The sequence below is a fragment of the Populus euphratica genome, unplaced genomic scaffold (assembly GCF_000495115.2).
Source record: "Populus euphratica unplaced genomic scaffold, PopEup_1.0 scaffold7.1, whole genome shotgun sequence".
In the NCBI taxonomy this organism is placed as follows: Eukaryota; Viridiplantae; Streptophyta; class Magnoliopsida; order Malpighiales; family Salicaceae; genus Populus; species Populus euphratica.
Window position 1 is genome coordinate 269,561 of NW_011499871.1, and position 20,383 is coordinate 289,943.

Here is a 20,383-nt window from a genome sequence, read left to right on the forward strand (position 1 = left end):
AAAATAATTTGATTTTTAGAATAACTTTAAAATGGATTTACGTGTTCTTGAAGATGATGAAAAAAAAATAAAGGAAAAAAAACCATTGACCTCAAGGAAAAAAAATCAATAATCAAATGGTAAATAAGACAGGCTGTGAATGACAGAGAGCTATTTATATGGCAACAAGAAGCAAGAAAGCCCCCCAACACCGTCCTCCACTCAACAAAACCTTTATTTTTTCTCCCTTCTCTTTCTCGCATCAAACACCATTGCTTTGCACCCACAAAGAGAAAGGGAGGTATCTTTTAATTCGAAGCTAAAAAAACTGGCTTCAACTTCATAATTTCCTTTCTTTCCTTTTCCTTTGTTTTTGTTTTTTACACTCTTTAACCGCCATTACCTCTAAAACGCTTTTTTTTTTTTCAGTTTCCTTTTCACATTCACAGTTTGAAAGGTTCCTCTTTCAGGCTCTTTAACGACAGTCCAATTGAGTTTTAACTTGTTTGACGCTATTTAGGTATGCCCATTACGTGTTCTTGGTTGAATTTCTCGCCTGTCTTGTGATGTTTGGCTTTGTTCAGTAGCTGTTTTTTCATGTTTTTGTGATTAAGTATTGGTTCTTGATTGCAAAAATGGATTTCTTATATCTGGGGTTGCGATTATTGAATTGGAGTTTGTTTCATTGGATGTTTGTTTTTCTATGATTGTAGAATTGGTTATTGTTAGGTCTTTAGCATGTGAAACATTGGAGCTTTTTTTATTGAATGTTAGAAGGTTCTTTTATGAATTTAAAGATTGTTTGTTATGCGGTCCCAAAGAATGGTGTATTCTGTTTGTTGCTTGTTTTCTTGATGAATTTGGAGGTTGTTTGGCACTGGTGTATATGTATAATAGAATTGTAGCTTGTTTGATTAATGAGTTGCTTATTTTGTTTCAATTGAAGGATTGTTGACAGAAGGGTTCCTAGTGTGCACGATATTGGAGCTTTTTGATTGAGATATGACTCGAAGGGTGAGGAGAAAGTTGGCACACTCCAAGGAAAAAAATAAGGAGATTGTAGGCAGTGATTCAGAGAATCCAGATGATGGATGTTTGCGCTCCAGTACCATTTGTGACCTTGATTGGATGGCATTGCCTGATGACACAGCTATTCAGCTATTTTCTTATTTAAATTATCGAGACCGGGCCAGTTTGTCGGCAACATGTCGAACATTTAGACTGCTAGGTTCCTCTCCTTGTTTATGGGATTCTCTAGACCTTCGGTACCACAAGTTTGATATTGCAGCAGCACGGTTGCTGTCTTCTCGATCCAAAAATCTTCGGAAGCTTCGGTTTCTAGGGGCAGAGTCAGCAGATGCTATTATTAGTCTTGAAGCGAGGGACCTTCGTGAAATTAGTGGTGATTTCTGTCGGGATATCACAGATGCTACACTTTCAATGATAGCAGCTCGACATGAGATGCTTGAATGTCTCCAACTTGGGCCAGATGTGTGTGAAAGAATCACCAGCTTTGCAATCAGAGTAATAGCACTTTGCTGCCCCAAGTTAAAGAGACTTCAGATTTCAGGTGTGAAGGAAGTTACTGGGGAAGCCATAAATGCTTTAGCTAAGCATTGTAGGCAATTGCTGGAGGTTGCATTCATGGAATCCAATTCTGTTGATGAACTTGCATTAGGAAACCTGACTTCTGTCCAGTTTTTGTCACTGGCTGGAACAAAAAACCTGAAATGGAATTCAGCTTCATGTGTTTGGAGTAAATTGCCCAAGTTGGTGGGGTTAGATGTGTCAAGGACAGATATAACTTTCAGCTCTGTCATGAGATTGTTTTTGTCATCCCAATACTTGAAAGTGTTGGTTGCCTTGAACTGTCCAGTTTTTGAAGCTGAAGTTGATAATCACATGATATATAATCATAAGGGAAAAATATTACTCACAGTTTTCAATGACATTTTCAAGGCTGTAGGCTCATTATTTGTCGATATTACTGAAAATGAGAGCAACAACTTATCTTATTGGAGGAAAGGAAAGAGCATCGACAGAAGCATGGATGTCATTGCTACTTGGATTGAATGGGTTTTCTCACATTTTCTTTTACGTATCGCGGAGAACAACCCCAAGGAGCTTGATGCGTTCTGGATCAAGCAAGGAGCAGCACTGGTGCTTGATTTATTGCAAAGCTCACAAGAAGATGTTCAAGAAAGAGCAGCCAATTCAATTGCTACTTTTGTAGTGATTGACGATGAAAATGCCACTGTTGATTCTCAAAGAGCTGAGGTAGTTATGCAGAATGGTGGAATACAGCTGCTTTTGGACCTTGCTAGATCTTGCCGAGAAGGAATGCAGTCTGAAGCAGCAAAGGTAAGGGTGATTTCTTTTAGGTGCCATTCCTCACTTCTTGCAATTTGAAAGACATTTGGACAGTCATTGAAAATCATTGAATAAGAGTAGGAAAAGGCTAGGTTTAGATATGACTCGAAACAAAAGTTAGATGCTTAAGCTACTAAATTTTCTTACTCCTTGAATTCTTACTCCTCACATCTTGTTTCAAAGAATTTGATTTCCTGAGAAGTTTAGTTATTTGGAATAATCCTGTAACGCTGTTGACCTGTGCAGGCTATAGCAAATTTGTCTGTAGATTCAAAAGTTGCAAAAGCTGTTGCTGACATTGGAGGAATTAATATCCTTGTCGGTTTGGCTAGGTCAGTAAACAGATTGGTTGCTGAAGAGGCTGCTGGAGGCCTATGGAATCTTTCCGTTGGAGAAGAGCATAAGGTTGTGGAAATTGAAGCAATTTTATGATGCCATAACTAAAAATTATGTGACTTACTCTAATCAATGCTGTTTGGAAATTGAAGCAAGTTTATGATACCATAACCTAGAAATTATGTGACTTACTCTCATCAATGCTGTTTACAGGGTGCCATTGCTGAGGCTGGCGGCATAAAAGTTTTGATTGACCTTATTTATAAATGGCACGCTGGCAATGATGGGGTACTTGTATGTATCCTGCATACATATAATATAAGCATCACTTGCTACATGATTCTGCAACTGGTGTAGCATTTCAATTAAGAATTATGGGCTGGTGTTTCCACCCTTGTTTTTCAGGAACGAGCAGCTGGAGCACTGGCAAATTTGGCAGCTGATGACAGTTGTAGCATGGAAGTGGCAGTGGCTGGCGGTGTCCATGCTCTTGTAATGCTTGCTAGATCCTGCAAGTTTGAAGGAGTGCAAGAGCAGGTGATCCTGGTTATAGCTTTTAATCTGTGCATATGTTCACAAGTAAATGGTCATTTTTCTGAATATAACATGCAAGCGTCATGTTTATGGCATGTGATTCATTTATAAGATTAAAAGTGGGTTCTAAACTGCTGCATTCTCTGCTGCTTCCCTTCTTGACCAGGCTGCTCGTGCATTGGCCAATCTAGCTGCTCATGGAGATAACAATAATGACAATGCTGCTGTTAGGCGAGAGGCAGGAGCACTTGAAGCATTGGTCCAACTCACGTCTTCCCAGCATGAAGGTGTAAGGTAATCTATTTTTCTTTCAGCTACCTATGGTATTAATATAATATTTAATAACGATCTTACTCAAGCACATAACAAGAAAATCTTATTTATTTTGGATAATTCTAATGAAAAAGTAATTTCACACTCTTCTTTTGAAAAACTTGCCATTCATTTTCATTGTTGTTATTTGAAGAGCACTATCATTCTAAAGTTTTAACTATTTTGTTTGGCTTCAATTTACAATTACAAAATAAACTAAATGAGAAAGAAAAAACATTGTTTCTTTCACTTCAGTGCTAGACACGGGCGCATTGTGGACTGTTATAACGGTTGAGTGTGACCCTTTTTCGGTCCTTGAACAATTACTTAGTTTTGTCTCTGATTTTTTTTTTTAATTTCATCCTTCATATTCACATGGTTTTAAACTTAAAAATTTGTTTTGGTTTGCTTGCTATATTGCATTCGTGATGTCAAAAAATGTCCCGGCATGAAATTGATGGTCGCTTTTGCAAAATAAGATTTAATTTTATCAATTAAAAAAATTGAAACAACAGGGACCAAATTTAACATAGACACAAATGAACCCTTTTCTATTGTTCATGTTTGCAGAAAACTACATTTTGGTCCCTGAAGTTTTGGCCTTTTCATTTCTCATCTCTGTTTTTCTTAGGGTTTTACATTTCAGTCCCAAAACTCATTTATTTTATGTCTCAGTCCTAGGAATATTAGAGGAGAGAGAGCGTCATTAAAAATGAGAAATGAGTCAGAAAAAAAATCTGGCCATTAGTTAGATGCTCGATTTTTCAGGAAAAAAAATTGGTTTTATTGTTTGCAAAAAATTAAAAATAAGAGGACCAAAATTGAAAGCAGATGAAAAATAAAGGGTTTTTTTTCTAGCACTGTTCAATCAATGATTTTTGAAAAGAAAAGCTTTGGGAGTTTTCTTAATTTCTATTTTGGTCCCCTTAGTTTTTCAATTATATGTTTTAGTCCAAAAGTTTATTTTATTCACTTTTAGGTCCTTGAGTTAAAGAGAGGAGAGAGTTGCTGGAAAACGGTAAAGAATAGAGAAAGTTGTTGGGTGTCCATATTCTGGCGACAAAAACACGTGTTAATAAGTTCAATTCAATTTAACAACAGAAGTTCCCTTTAGGTTATTTTTACCTTTGTCTTGCCAGATAAAGTAGATCACAGTTGAAAAAGAAAAAAGGTTTTTGGCTTGATTTTCTGTTTTTTGATCAATTTAGAAGCGTTTTGGGTTAAAAGATTGGTTTATTAAGTTTCTAATGGAGTTTTTAAAAGAAAAAAAAAGTTAAAAATGATTTTCTGTGTATAAAATATCCCTGCCATGACTTTTTAGTGACTCTCCATTCGTTAGATTCTAGACCAGCAGATGATATATTATTATTTTTAAATAAAATTTAAAAGTGGATGATGTGTCGTCTATCTTGTCACATTAAAAAAAACTAGGCATGCAAGCCCGCACACTAGGCCTGCTTTATTCTCTTTCTCTCTTTGTTTTTTTTTTTTCAAAAAATTATCCTAGATTTTAAATTTCAATCCATTTAATTAGATTAGTTAAAAATTATTTTGAGATTTTTTTATTAGATAGCATTGAATTTTTTAATTTTTTTAATAAGATCAGAGACTTTTTATTATATGGGCATGCACTTTTTTTCTACAACTCTTCAAGACTTTTTTTAATTTATTTGATCACAAATTTTTATTGGTATTATTAGATTAAATACCGCTTGATTTTTTCTTTATTAAAAATAAAAAAGGTTACAGCACTCTTATTTATAACATTAGCTGATATTTTATTTGCAAACCTTCATGATGGTTTTCTTTTCATAAATTTTATTAGTTAGTTTTCTAGTTTATATTAATTTTTTTATTGTTATATAGTTAAATTTTTTCAAAAAAGTTATTAAAACTACTATATTTCATTATTTGGATTAAGAATTTGATGAGTTAATTCAAGTTGATTGAAAATATTATTATCTCTAAATGTAAAATGAAAATATTAAAATGATATTGTTTTGAATTTTTTTAAATTAAATTAGATATTAATTTGGTTATATTAGGTTAACTTTCATCAAGCTTTAATTTTAAGCCTCATCAAGCCAGAAAAAGACTTGAGTTGGGTGGTCTTTAGGTTTGTATTGGGTCTGGTTACATTGCCAAAAAGTTTCCCTCGACAATGCGCTGCCCTTATATTTCTTAATGTCTGTGTCTAAATTAACATATTTTCTATAAGAAACAAAATTTCTTGAAAAAAAAGAAACAAGTGAAAAATGGACTACGCTGATGAGACAATGAGATGACTTTCTTACCCTTATTTCAAACCATCCATTTTTTTTTTTGTATTTCTTATGGCTTTTTGATTTTTATTAAATGAAGGATAGAGGAAAAAAAGTCATGTTACTTAGAAGAAAACAAACAAAAAAAAGAAGGAATTATATTATAAAATTATTTCAATGGAATTTTAATTATTGCTCTTAAAGAAAATAATTGCCATATAATTAAATAACAAAAATTAAAAGGCTCCCACTTAACATGAAATTAAATATCTTATTCTGCATCTCTCTCTTAGCTACTTAATTTGATCTTTAGTTATTATTAACATTTTTTTAAAATGTTTATTAGCGCCTTTAATCCTCCATTTGTTTTAATAAACAGACCTATAAAATTTTTAACTCGCAATAAAAACTTTTCTTGCTGCTACAAAACACATTGACAATAGCTATACTATTTTTTTACTTTTAAATTGTTATTTGATCTTACCCATTGCAGAATGCGTGCTAATAGACTAGTCGGTCAGTAAAAATAATCAATTCATGATTTTTTAATTTAAGCTTGCTTTCAAGATCAAAATAAATTTTTGCTTAAAAAACAATGATTCTTGTAAAAATAGCATGTTTGAAGTCAATAAACATGAAATGCATGGATAATGAAATTAGGTTTTTAATGAAAAATATATGTTTTTTTAGTTCAAATCATTATGGTTTCTGCAAATATATTTTTTTGTTACATTTTATTTAATGAACTATGTTTTTAATGAGAAAATTTTGTTGTTAAAATAAAATAAAATTACATGAATCAAGAAAGACAATTTTGACAATTTTTTTTATCTATAATTTTTCCTTTGAATGTCTATCTTTATTATCCTATAATTAAATAAAAAATACATTCCAAAAAGTTTCAATCTGAAAACACTAAAAAAATCAATTTAATGCTTTTTCAAGCCAAATAGTTTTTTAAAACGCACTATATTATAGCTTGAAATGCAAAAACAAACAGTGTTTAAACTATAACAAAAAAAACTATCATAATACTAAATACACACACAAAATAGCATAGAATTAGGTGCCTGTTTGAGAGTGCGGTAGAGATTGCGTTTTGAAGTGCTTTTTCACTAAAAAATACATCAAAATAATTTTTTTAAGCTTTTAAAATTTATTTTTGATATCAATACATCAAATCGATTCAAAAACACTATAACAAAATTTAATTTTAAGCAAAAATTAAAATCAAAATTTTGGCAAATGGTGTTTAGGTCGCAATGCTAAACACGTCATAGATCTGTGACTTGTGCTATATCAGGGGTTGGATCAATTTTTTTCTAAACAATAAATAAATAAATAAATAAATCAATGTGTTGCTAACTTTTTTAATAAAAAAAAATTCAATTATGAATTCAAAATATAATGCATGTTGGACAACATTTTTTTAAAATATTGAGATAACAATATACTGGACGACATCCTTTCATTTTAAATATTGAGATGATGCCAAGTCAATTTTACTCTGGTTAATCCTGGTTAGCATGCAAAATCAATAACCTGGTTTATTAGACTTTGATAACTCGATAAAGAACAACTAAAAAAAATACAAAGTTCAATTTTTAAATAACCAAATGTTGGAGGAAGAAATTAAAAAAAATAATCTTAAAAAAGTAAAAATAAGAAACAGCTTGAGTCAACCTTGACAAGTCTTCTAAACCCTTGACATGGATCATCAAAACTGGATAACCTTTTAAAAATATATTGAAATAAATTATGAAGCACAATTACTAACCAACCCAATATTTAAGGACTAAATTGCAAAAAAAATAAAATAATCTATTTAAAAAATTAGACAACCCACAATATGAATTTGTGATAACCCCATAGAAAGAAAATTAAAAAAAATAATGAACTTTAATCCAAAATTAATCTAATGTTGAAGGATAAAATTATATATATATATATATATATATATATATATATATAAATCAATTTTAGAAAAGGGCAAAAAAATATCCCAAGTCAACTTGAGCGAATTTTCCAAACCTAATACCCGGTTCATAAGATTAAGATTATCTCATAGAAGGAAAATAAAAAAAATACAAAACTCAATTCTCAACTAACTAAATGTTAGAGGATGAAATCAAAAAATAAACTTTATTAAAAAAACAATAAAAAAAAACCCGAGTAAAACTAGGTCACCTTGCGATCTGTTTTATGAGACTAAAATTATCCCGTAAAAGACAAATAAAAAAATAACAAAGTTTAATTTTCAACAAATCAAATATTAAAAAATAAAATTGAAAAAAAAAAAGAAAACAAGTAGTAAAAATAATAATAATAAAAATAAAAATCAAATTTGATATCAAAGAAAGTTTGGCAACCCACTTTGTTTTACTTTGGTCTTTTGAGAGTGTTAGGCATGAAAATTGAGGTGAGGAGAAAGAATAGAAAGGAAAATAAAGAAAAGAAAAATAGTTTGTTGGAGTCAAACCTGACGTTTGCTGTTGACACATGCTGCAAATAGCGGTAGACCACGACAAGTCTTTTTGAATAACACCAAGGGAGAGTGTAAGTATTTGGAGATTATCGCACGCGCCATCCAAGTTCGGTGGCCTCTCCCCTGCGCGAACAATTATCGCCAATTCTTTCTTTTTTTGTTCAAATTGGTCATTCTCACCAATTCTTCTCTTTTTTGTTCAAATTGGTCCTTGCATTGTCAATTTTCAAATTCATCCTTTAAATTTTAATTGTTTAAAATCAATGACTTGTTTTTACCCCAGTTGAGAATTAATTGAATGTTTTTTTTTTCTTAACACTGTAAGAATCTCATACGAACCAAATCAAAGCAAACCATGATTTCCAATCTAAAATCAACCAAATACAAAAATGATAAAATTGAAAAGAAAAGAAAAACGGAGAAACCCCAAAAACAGAAAAAAATGGGGATTCATTATTATAATCCACCGTGTTTATGTGTCTTGTGCGGCAATTTCACCACCCTTTTTAGTTTCTTTTGTTATTGTAATTGTAATGTAACATTAATGTACTTAGCTTCACAAGCTTCTACTCTTTTGAATACCATGTGGAATTTCATGTTCTTACAAACAGGCAAGAAGCCGCTGGTGCTCTGTGGAATTTATCATTTGATGACAAAAATAGAGAAGCAATAGCGGCAGCTGGTGGCATCACAGCCTTGGTACGGCATTGCAACTGCACAGCAAACCTTTGTTAAAAAGACTTGTTTTCTTCTTGCATTCCAGCTGATGCATAAAAAGCAAAATCCAAAACTTTTGCTGTTATTTATATATATCATCGTCATTGCAATCATCATCATCATCAATATTATTATCTATTTGTAATCAGCTTCAAATATTCTAATTTGTCGAGGTAGTTTGAGATGTTTATGACGGGAGAGGATAGGATGTAGATAGAGAAATAAATAACTACTAGAACCTCTTAAGCATTAATATTGAGATGTCCTTGATGTAGAATTTTGTTATCATGAAATTCCGATGGTATTGCATACTTCTTTCATGTAAAGAAATAAATATAGCAATGCCAGTTTGATTATTATTTGAATTAATGTTGTTGCATGCATTTGCAAGTAATTGATGTTTGACTTGATTATGGTGTTTTAGGTTTCTCTAGCACAATCATGTTCAAATTCCTCCCGAAGTCTTCAAGAAAGGGCTGCGGGTGCTCTTTGGGGATTGTCAGTATCAGAAGCCAACAGGTAGTGAAAGTTTGAATCGATGTTTCCCTGGATTCCTCCTAATGTATTGATATTATTACAGTTGACAATTGCTGCCTTGAGTTGGTTGCTTGGCATATGGAGATCCTCCGTTGTGATACATTATTGCAATGGATGTGATGGTGCCTTCACATTTGCTATGCACGGACCCTGTTATTTTCTCTGTCATGTTAACTATCGTAACTCTGCCTCTTAAGATGCTATTTCAAGACACCAAAAAGAAATGTTTAAACTCCATTAATGAAAAGACTGTCTTTTTACTCTTTGATATGAAATTATTCAGTTGATGGTGCCTCGGTTTCAGTCTCTACTAATGAACTTGGTAAGCGAAATTGCATCTCTACGTTCTGTTTTACTTTTACTAATGTGTTACCTCGGTTTCCTGATAATCCAGTATTGCTATTGGGCAAGAAGGTGGCGTAGCTCCACTAATTGTACTGGCTTGCTCAGATATTGCAGTAAGTTTTGCTCTTTGGCTAACTCAGATGAACTGAAACCATCACCATCCATCTAAGACCAATCAATCTTTCTTTAACTGAACTAAACTCGGATGAACTGAAACCATCACCATCCAAGACCAATCAATCTTTCTTTAACTGAACTGGTTTGGTATAGCATTCATGGTAAAATTTGAACATGACTTGAATGACCTATATTTATTGGATTTTCAGGATGTCCATGAGACTGCTGCCGGTGCTCTTTGGAATCTGGCTTTTTATCCCACCAATGCTGTTCGCATAGTAGAGGGTGGAGGAGTCCCAGCCCTCATTCATCTGTGTTCTTCATCGGTATCAAAAATGGCACGTCTAATGGCTGCATTGGCGCTGGCATACGTGTTTGATCAGAGGTAGAGATTCAAAATACTAGTTAATCTATCATGACCACACACTAACCGAAACACGTATTTATTTGTGAGTTAACCCTTACACATCATGGATATACTGGGGTGGCTTCCATGTGGCATGTGCATGTTAGATATTCCTATAACATGTCTAGGATTGCAGAGGCTTCAGGTCTCAATTTGCAAGAGTTTTTGAGTTTACTGTGTTGCATACAGAACGGAAGAATTTGCACCAGGGGGGCCTTCATCAGAGGGAACCTCAAAGACCATGAACTTGGACGAGATTAAAAAGGTGGCCCTGAAGAAAATTGAAGCATTTGTGCTTTCTTTCTCTGTTCCACAAAATTTTGCTGCTGCAATGGTGTCATCCTCCCCCAAAGCCCTTGGACAAGTAGCAGAAGCAGTACGTATACCAGAAGCAGGGCATCTGAGATGCAGGTTTTTTCTTCTTTCTTCCCTGTTCCAATACCAATCTTGAAGGTTCACATTTGAAAAACTAATGTGAAATAGTTTAATTTAATAGAAACAATAAGCACAATTCTGTTGTTGCTTTTGATTGTCTGTGGGTGAAAAATGTCTTCATGAAGACTTGGTATACCTAGGATTTAGTAATTGTAATAATCATATGCAAACAACCTTGTGAATTGGGAGTGTGGAAGTCCAATTTTCCCTCGTGCTTGTTCTTGGATGCTTTAGTTGAATCCAATACATTTTACACTTTATACGAAATACATTTGTTACATTGCCGTGCCTTTGTGGCTGTATTTGTTACTATTTTGAGGAGCTTAGGTTGTTTGGCCCTGGGTGAAAAGAGTGAATTTTCTGATTGCGGAATCTTGTTAAAACATTGGAGCATCATCAATAGATTGCATAATAACGCATGCTAGTAAGTTTATAATATATACATAAATTAGACTCCTCACTGCTGATCGTGTTCTGAATTCTGTGTTTCTATTTTTCAGTGCAGCTGAGATTGGAAGATTTGTTGCTATGTTGCGGAATCCTTCTTCTATACTCAAGGCTTGTTCTGCCTTTGCTCTTCTCCAGGTGAACCTCTTTTCCTCTCCACTGTGCCTGCATGTGGAAGTTGAATTTGAAACGTTTCTGCAATTATATGAGAATGGCAGACGCTATCCGGATAACACTTTTGTTCTGCATTTCAGTTTACAATCCCAGGAGGACGACATACATTGCATCACACAAGCCTGTTGCAAAATGCAGGAGCACCACGAGTCTTACGCGCCGCTGCAGCAGCAACTACGGCCCCAGTTGAGGCCAAAGTTTTTGCAAAAATCATACTTCGCAATCTTGAACACCACCATTTGGAAGCTTTAAATTAGATCTTGGAAATGGTTTCTTTCTGAATCTCTGCTACTCAATCCATCAGCTTCCAAATTCCTGCTTATGTTTCGTAAAGCATCATGATGGTAATTTCCAATGCAGCATTTATTCTCACGAGTTGTGGCATGGCCAATGCAAAAGCACATTGGTTGAATGTGAGATGCCCTTGGATGCTTCCGGGGATGCAGGAGCAAAGGATGACTTGGTCACGTTTGCTTGACATAAGTGGTTGGTAGCAACCATGCATGCAGGGGAAGCGTTGAGCATACATTCTTTATTGCAGTTTTGAATTTGACCATGTAGAGCCTGATTTTACATAAATCATGTGACGAAAACTAGATGTAAACATTTTCGATTTGAAACTCGTTGTGTCAGGGTTTTAGGGATCAATGGAACTCATAAGTCGTAAGTGATCGCCACTGGGTTCTTGTTGAGTGACAATCAATGGAACTCGTAAGTCGTGATCGCCACTGGGTTCTTGTTGAGTGACAAGACCAAAAGTTGCCGAATATTAGTGGTCTTTGCTCTTGTCAGTTTTGTGTCTTTGCCGCATGCAACTAATCATACGGCACCTTGACTTTCTCGAAACGAGTTGCTTTTTTTCTTTTAACGCCATGCGTGTTTCTGCAAATGAATCTTGACTTCTTTTTTTTTTTTAATGCCATGCGTGTTTCTGCAAATGAATCTTGAGTTGGGGCACCCTGTATCTTGTAGGCAACCACTTATAGTTTCTTAAGCAACAATGAGTGCATGTATAATTCTATATATAAATATAAAAACATTTATTTAATAAATCAGATTAAAATTCTTAAAACCTAAAATATGAAACTTTGTATTAAACTACTAAAGTTGGCATTTTGGTTTGGTGTTTAGAATCAAACTAATTTGTATGCCTGCTTTATGTTGTGGGGAGATATTTTTTTTTAAAACATTAAAAAATTTCAGATCTCATGAAATTTATTATTGTTAAATCTGAAAAATAGTCATTTTGAATTTTTTTTATAAAGATATTTTTTTATTGTATTGCTTGTTTATTTTAATCAGTGTAATATTTTTAACTGGAAACATTGTTAAAAAAAAATTATGATTATTAAAACAAGTTAAAAAAATCAAAATAATGTCTTAATTTTGTGTGATTGAAAGCTAAAAAAAAATCATAAATATGATAAAATCAAGTTCTAAATCTATTTAAACATTTCAATAATCAATAAATAACTTATTATTTTGTTTGATTGAATCGAGTTTTTATAAATAATTTATTATTAATATTATTATTTTTAAATCAAATACATAGTAATTAAAAAATATTAAAATTAAAATGTTATATAAGAATCATGTTAAAACTACAAAAAAAAAAGATAAAAAAAATACAAAACGCCACAAAGATCCACCCCTAATTTCTCTTGAACTCACAATCTTTTATATATATATATATATATATGTAAGGTACTTTACTGTTTATATAAACAACAAAATACTATAAGAAACTTTAATTCTTTTAGTGTTTTAGGTTAATATCTCAAATTGGCCTTTCGAGATATTAAAAATAAAAAAGCTTATCAAAACTCATGAAATTCAAATTCAATATTAATTATTTTCAGAATCGATTTTATGCACTTCTTTTGTATTAAGATTAATTAGCTAACACATGAAGTTTATTTTTCTCTCCCCTCTTAATTTGAAAATAATTAAATTATAACAAGGTAAACAAACTCAATTATCAACTAAGCAAACTTCTCAATTGTTACTTCAACAGCTATGTTTGTCCACTTAATAGCATATCAGCATATCGTGACGCATAACATTTGTCATGTGATTTTATCTTGAATTAAGTTTGGACAACTTAAATAATTTTTTTTTTCTAAAAAAATAAACATGATTTTTAATCCCATCATTAAATTAATTGAACTAAAATTTGATCATCATGTTCTACGAGCCTAATTTCCAGTAAGGTTGGCACACTAATACCAGTTGAGGTCGTTTCAATACCCATATTTTTCTTATTTAGTTTAAACATCCTAGTGATTTTACATTAGCTATATAACTTCCAATAACTATTAGGATTATGGTTTAGATATAGAATTAGAGTATACATACATACATACATATATATAATTTATTTTTTAGAGCAGATTAAGTTATTTGAAGAATTATTAATAATTGAAGCTGTGATTTTAAAGTTTGTAGGGCCCTGATTTCTTTCTCTCCTTTTTCATTATTCAGTGCATCATATCCTGAACTCTCTCCCCGCTAATGCAGTTTTGTCTGTGGTGAATCAATGCATTGCTTAAGGGTTGTGTCGTTGAGCAATCTGGGCTTGCTTTATCAAAACTGAAAAACCAGAAACTGCAGAAAGGAAGATAGGCATGATTGATGCGTACAAGTTTCATTGTAGGACCTTTTCTAATAGAAAGGAGTGGATAAACCCTAAGACGACAATAAATTAGGTTAAAAATAATTGTGAAATGGAGTGGTCGGGGGCCACAGTGCTTTTTCAATCCCTCTCTGGGTGTCTTTTTCGTAGTTGCTGGGACTTTGGCTAGCATTGAAGATCAGCAATCATCATATGATCCACGTCAGGAGAGGGGTGGACAATATAGATATCAAAGAAACTTGCTAATTATTGGCTTGTGCCAGCTTCTTTTATTCTTTCTGTTCCTCTGTGAGGAAAAGGCAAATTATCAGGTTAATTATGTCTGGGTTCTTCCCTTATCTTGCCTGCATCTAGGATTTTATCGTAACAGGAAACTTGAAATTCAGGGAGGCTAGAAACTATGCAAGAGTTTTGTTCATCATAAATCCAACTGCATTCTGTAATCATTCCATGGAAAATCCTGTGTAATTTATGTGAATGTTAGATGTGTCCTATGTTAGTGAAATTGCAAGTGTAAGAGATTACATATAGTTTAGAGGTAATTATTCCCTGCAGAAAGTTAAAATGCACAGGTTTGTAGTGTTTTGTCTTCTTCTTTTTAACCTTTCAATGAGTTCTATGATCCACGAAGAAGAAGAAGAAGATCATGAACCTCTTCTAAGCCTTAGCAAATAACCGTAAAAACTCGCTTCTAAGCATTCTCTAACCTTTATCTGTTGCTTGAAAACTAATTTTGGAACTTTTTGTTCCAGTAGAAGTCTATGAAACTTTGAAAGTCAAGTTAGTCGTCACTTGTAATTTAATCATGCACTCAGTAAAAGCATTTTGTTTTTACTGGTTATATCTTATTAGTTATTTTATAAAATTTATTTAAAAAAAATAAAAGGATACACTTTTTTTTTTAAATAAATATATATTTATTATTTTTTATGGTTCTTGAATTTTATATTATCTCTTTTCTTTATGTTTATTTATTTCTTCAAAGCAAGATCTTGTTAAATAACTAATATAATATCACTAAATTTTTTGATATTTTTTGAAATATAGATTAAATTCTTATAATTTTAATAAACTAGTTATTAAATCTTAAAATACATACAAATACATATTTTTAAATTTTTATATGAAAATATGATATAATGTTTTATATTTTTAAGAGACTATAAGTTTACACAACTCACTAATCTTTAAAATTATCACTCGATTCATAAGGATGTGATTAGCCCATAAAAAGAAAACATGAAAAAATAATAAAACTAAATCTTTAATATAAAAAATATTAAGTGAAGAAATTAAAAAAGAAAAAAAAAATTAAAAATTAAAAATCAAAATCAAAAGAATAAAGGTTGAAATTAAAACCAAAATTAAATTAAATAAAATATTGATAAATTAAATTAAAATAAAATAACCAAAAAAGAATTGAGAATAGGATAAAAAAATTAAAATAACGAGAATTAAATTAAGAAAAATGAATTGAATTAATTTAAGGAATATAATTGGAAAAAAATAAAAAACATTTAGAAATTAAGAGAATAACAACTAAACTGGAAGTTAATATAGACTCAAATGATTGAAATAAAAAAAAATGAGGAGAAAATAAAAGAAATTAAAACAATGAAGATTAAATTTTAAAAAAAAATTGAATTGAATCAAATGTGATGGATGTAATTAAAAAATAAATTTAAAATAAAATAAAAAATTAATAATAAAAAAATTAAAAATCAAATTAAAAGTTAAAATAAACTCAAAAGATAAAATTAAAGTTCAGCAAAACAAAAAAAAAATGAAAAGAAAAAAAAAATCCATCGTAAATCAACCATAGCTCCGTCATCGAAACATGCCGGGTCACCTTGAAGAGTACAACCATAAATTTCTAATGCCATCACAGAATGTAGGGTAAGGCCACCGTAATGCACCAATCAAATAGTATGAATGGAGATGAAGCACCCTCGTGTGTATCATTATACCTGACAACTTTTAATTTTAATAATATTAGATTTATGTTTAAAGACAAAACAACCCCTAGCTCACTGTAAATACAACAAAAAAACCTAAATAAAAATATTAAAATACCTTGAATCAAAGCTAAAAAAAAACTGATGCAAAGGCCATTTAAGTATTTTTATTGTGCATTGATAAAATAAAAAGTCTTGAAATGATTATATTAGATTTTTTCTTTTAAAAATAATCCATTCATTATAGTATACCTAAAAAATAATGGATAAAAATACTTTATATTAAATTTTATAAAAGCTATTTTGGTATGCGAAAAAAAATATTTATTTTTAAATAAAAATTTAAAAATAAAATAATAATTTTAATGGTAATAAATTATTTCCAGTGCTATAATAAGAAAAGCCCCTTCTCTTTATATTTTTTAATATAAAAACTTGTTTGTCATGTTTTAAAATCTCTTTTAAAAAAATTAAATTTTTTTATTTTGAATTAATATGTTTTTAATATTTTTAAATTATTTTAATATGTTGATTTTAAAAATAATTTTAAAAATTAAAAAAATATTATTAACATATTTTTTTAAATAAAAAATATTTTAAAAATTTATCACGACTACACTCTAAACACATTTTAAATATATCTTTTTATTTTTTAAAAATTATTTTTTAATTTATTTTCTTTTATATTTTTAATATAAATAATAATATTTGAAAAAAAAATCAATCATAATCAATCGCACCAAACTGAACGGTTAAAACTAAAGACCTTTCTTTATTTTTCTCTATAACTACCCTTTTCAGTTTCCTCTGTCCGGGGACTCTCTCACCGCCCTTTTTTCGAGAGAATCAACACAATAACCAAAAACAAATTCTCTGCAGTCATTATTTAAATGCATTTTTGAGTGAAGAACCGTAAAGAAAGCGAGAGAGATAAAAAAACAAGAATTGGATCAATAAATCATGGAGAACAGAGTTTGTTCAACAGAATCAGTAAATGGAAGCTGTGATGTCTGGAGTTGTCAAAAATCCGCTGCTGCTTCTGCTGATCATCTTGTTATTATGGTCCACGGTATCCTTGGAAGGTATGCTCTTTTTTCTTCTTCTTATTGATCACCGATTATCATGTTTTGTTTATTTAATTTAGTGATTTTTTTTACCTGGTGTTGGTTTAATTTTGTCGACTACGAGAGCAAAATGTTAAAACTTTATTTTAAAAGTTTTTGTTTTTTTAATTGAATTTTCACCCTCAACTACTGAATTCGGAATTCAATTGATTTGTTGTTTTCTTAATCTAGTGTAATATTTTGTTTTTATAACCGGGTTTGGTTTAATTTTGTAAATTATGAGAGCAAAATCTCAACTTTCTTTTAAAGTTTCCTTGTGAGTTTAGCTGAATTTTCGGGCTTAATTATTGAATTTGGAATTCGATTAGTCATGCTGTTTGCTAATTGTGGGTGTATTTGAAGTTATGCTGTTTGCTAATTGTGGGTGTATTTGAGTGATCAGTAACGCAGATTGGAAGTTTGGAGCAGAGCAGTTTGTTAGAACTTTACCTGATAAAGTATTTGTTCATTGTAAGTATCATTAGTTATGTTTTCGATATTAATAAGAAGCGAAATCCTTTCTTTCATTTTGAATTTGGTATTTAAGCGGTTGTTGAGTGGAGTTTAAATCATTTCTTTTGGTATCTGTTTTTTTTTCCTTACTCAGAATGGAATGCTTGGGTTGGTTGTACTTGCATTGCAGGTAGTGAAAAAAATATGTTTAGGCTGACACTTGATGGTGTTGATGTGATGGGTGAGCGGTTGGCTGAGGAGGTATTGCAGTTTTTGGATTCATGGGTGTGCCTGTAGTTATTTACTAAGTTTGGATGAATTCTTATGCTGGGTTATTGATGGAATATTTGAATTTTAGGTACTTGAGGTGATTCAAAGAAAGCAGAATTTGCGGAAGATTTCATTTGTTGCACATTCTGTGGGAGGATTAGTGGCCAGATATGCAATTGGAAGATTGTATAGACCACCCAAGAAAGAAAATGTAGCAGCTTCAACTGATGGTACTAATGAAGACGACATAAAGGCTACAATAGGTGGCTTGGAGCCTATGAACTTTATCACGGTTGCTACACCTCACCTTGGTTCAAGGGGAAATAAGCAGGTATCATATTTTGATTGTCTTGTGTCATTTAGATTGTCAAATTTGATCAGCATCCACTCAAAAACATTGAAAGAGCAAATTATTAGGTTGCTTAAATGTTTTCATAACAAAAAAATCTGGACTAAATCTGTGCATAGAAATAGCTTTGCTTGCTTTCCTGCCACTATCTGACTGGGCATGTTAATCATTCCTTAAACTAAGCTTTATTAAATTTAGATTAATCACACTTGTGTATCTTGTTCAAAAAATGTCTTCATTTGCAGGTTCCATTTCTTTTTGGTGTAACTGCCTTTGAGAAAGCAGCCAACCTCTTGATTCATTGGATATTTAAGAGAACAGGTCGGCACCTTTTTTTGAATGATGATGATGAGGGCAAACCTCCATTGCTTAAACGCATGATAGAAGATTATGGTGATTGTTTTTTCATGTATGCTTCTTACACAACAGTTCTTTATGCAGATTTTTTCTTTTTGTAGTTTCTGGAGACGTCATCTTCATGATATCCAAATATGCAATTAATAAGGGCACCTAACTAATTTTGTAGGTCGGCATTGTGTATATTCAAACGCCGGGTGGCATATTCAAATGTGGGCTATGACCGTATCCTTTTTGTTCATTCAAAGTAGCTGTGAGTGATATATAATCTGAAAACATGGCAGAGTCTTTATTCTCTGTTTCCTTAATGAAAATTGTTTAGATATTGTGGGCTGGAGAACGTCGTCCATCAGGCGTAATTATGAATTGCCAAAGGTACATCTGCTTCCACTGTATAGTTCTCCTTTATCTCATTGCCTGTTGGTTAGAACGTCCTGACTGAAATGTCATGTTATGTTTTAGTGGGAAGATAATATGAACAAGGAATATCCGCATATTGTATACGAAGAACGCTGCAAGGCCCGTGATGCCGAGCAGTCTGAACTTATTTCAACAGAAGATGATGGTTTGGACAAGCTAGAAGGTATATTTTGAATGAAAAGATGCAGCAACTATGATCACCTTATTTGTTTTAATTCCCTTGCCCAACTTGTCTAATGAGAACTTCTTGTTTGGGGAATTTCCATCCACCACAATTACTGCTTATCAATTTTAAAAGTTTGTTGATTGTTTTTTTGTGTGCAGAGGAACTAGTGGCTGGTTTATCCCGTGTGTCATGGGAAAAAGTGGACGTTAGCTTCCATGCCAGCCGACAGAGGTTTGCTGCTCATAGTGTAATTCAGGTCTCTCTCATTCTCCCCTCATGCATGCATCCATTCATCCTCACCGCAGTGTTATGTTTTTTGGTTATATGGTATGAAAATGCTAACCATCTCTTGGGAATAATAATGGTCTCATCAGTGCTCATGTGCAAGGAAAAAAAAAAAAAAAAACCCTCCTCGGAAAATGAAAATTAACACCATAAATTTCTGTGTTTCTGAAGGAACCTAACACCATTCTGTAAATATTGCAGGTTAAAGATGAAATGATGCATATGGAAGGTGCAGATGTGATACGACATATGATTGATCATTTTCTTCTGTAAAAGCCAATGACTCCTAGACATAACAACATTACAGCTGTCCTACATGGTAAGTTACTAAACGAGTATGCTATATTGAAATCCTGGTTTCTGGACCTTTCATCTGTACCTGAAAGTGCATTTATCACAGGTTGAAGGTTGTCAGCTATCGTGGTGATGGTGAATTCAGCTAAAACTACGAAGACTAAACGAACAATTTAATAGAAATTTTCGTTCATTCATTTATGTATCGCGCAAACATTTCTTTGATCATCAATAAATGAAAAACAAAATGCTATATATTAAGCCCTTGTCATTGTTTTAATGCTTGGATGCATGTATGCTGGATGTGGTTGCCACAAGTATGGTTGAAAGTCCAAACGAGGAAATGCGACAGGGCATGCTTTATTTGAACTCTCTTTTCGTCGCATGCTTTATCTGATGTTAACCCATACATTAGAGTGATTCTTTTGAGGTTTTGCAAATCTTTTTCCTCCTTTTAGCCGGTTAAGCATGGCCTAGTCGCCCTCCATTTCTCATCGCTCGCGTTTCTCAAATTTCTCAATTTCATCTGGGTTGATAAATTTTTAAATTGGTATCTGTATTTTCCAATTTATGTCAAAATCATCTACTATTAGATTAAATCATCAACTAATAACTGTTTAATTCATTATTGAACATATTTGATA

The 20,383-nt window shown here is 31.9% G+C and overlaps 2 protein-coding genes across 4 annotated transcripts; both read left to right on the forward strand.

Annotated features, from left to right (window-relative positions):
• The first annotated feature begins 94 nt into the window (after window positions 1-94).
• LOC105127215 (protein ARABIDILLO 1-like) lies at window positions 95-12,147 on the forward strand. 3 transcript variants are annotated; one of them, XM_011028420.1, is made up of 14 exons: window positions 95-280; window positions 409-499; window positions 926-2,340; window positions 2,596-2,754; window positions 2,899-2,979; window positions 3,091-3,222; window positions 3,386-3,513; window positions 8,889-8,976; window positions 9,419-9,513; window positions 9,926-9,989; window positions 10,203-10,378; window positions 10,589-10,810; window positions 11,335-11,419; window positions 11,536-12,147. In XM_011028420.1, the coding sequence occupies exons 3-14, from the start codon at window positions 982-984 to the stop codon at window positions 11,710-11,712; spliced, it is 2,766 nt and encodes a 921-aa protein (XP_011026722.1). In that variant the 5' UTR covers window positions 95-280; window positions 409-499; window positions 926-981; the 3' UTR covers window positions 11,713-12,147. The 3 variants fall into 3 exon arrangements, with proteins under 3 accessions (XP_011026722.1, XP_011026721.1, XP_011026720.1); XM_011028418.1 differs by lacking the exon at window positions 95-280 and having other exon boundaries at window positions 11,536-11,724; window positions 11,816-12,147; XM_011028419.1 differs by having other exon boundaries at window positions 95-499.
• A 4,635-nt stretch (window positions 12,148-16,782) lies between these two features.
• On the forward strand, window positions 16,783-20,108 carry LOC105127219 (putative lipase YOR059C). The gene is made up of 11 exons (XM_011028424.1): window positions 16,783-17,124; window positions 17,549-17,616; window positions 17,789-17,859; window positions 17,957-18,199; window positions 18,463-18,626; window positions 18,744-18,799; window positions 18,897-18,949; window positions 19,037-19,157; window positions 19,319-19,416; window positions 19,647-19,764; window positions 19,846-20,108. The coding sequence occupies exons 1-10, from the start codon at window positions 17,003-17,005 to the stop codon at window positions 19,716-19,718; spliced, it is 1,068 nt and encodes a 355-aa protein (XP_011026726.1). The 5' UTR covers window positions 16,783-17,002; the 3' UTR covers window positions 19,719-19,764; window positions 19,846-20,108.
• Window positions 20,109-20,383: the final 275 nt, after the last annotated feature.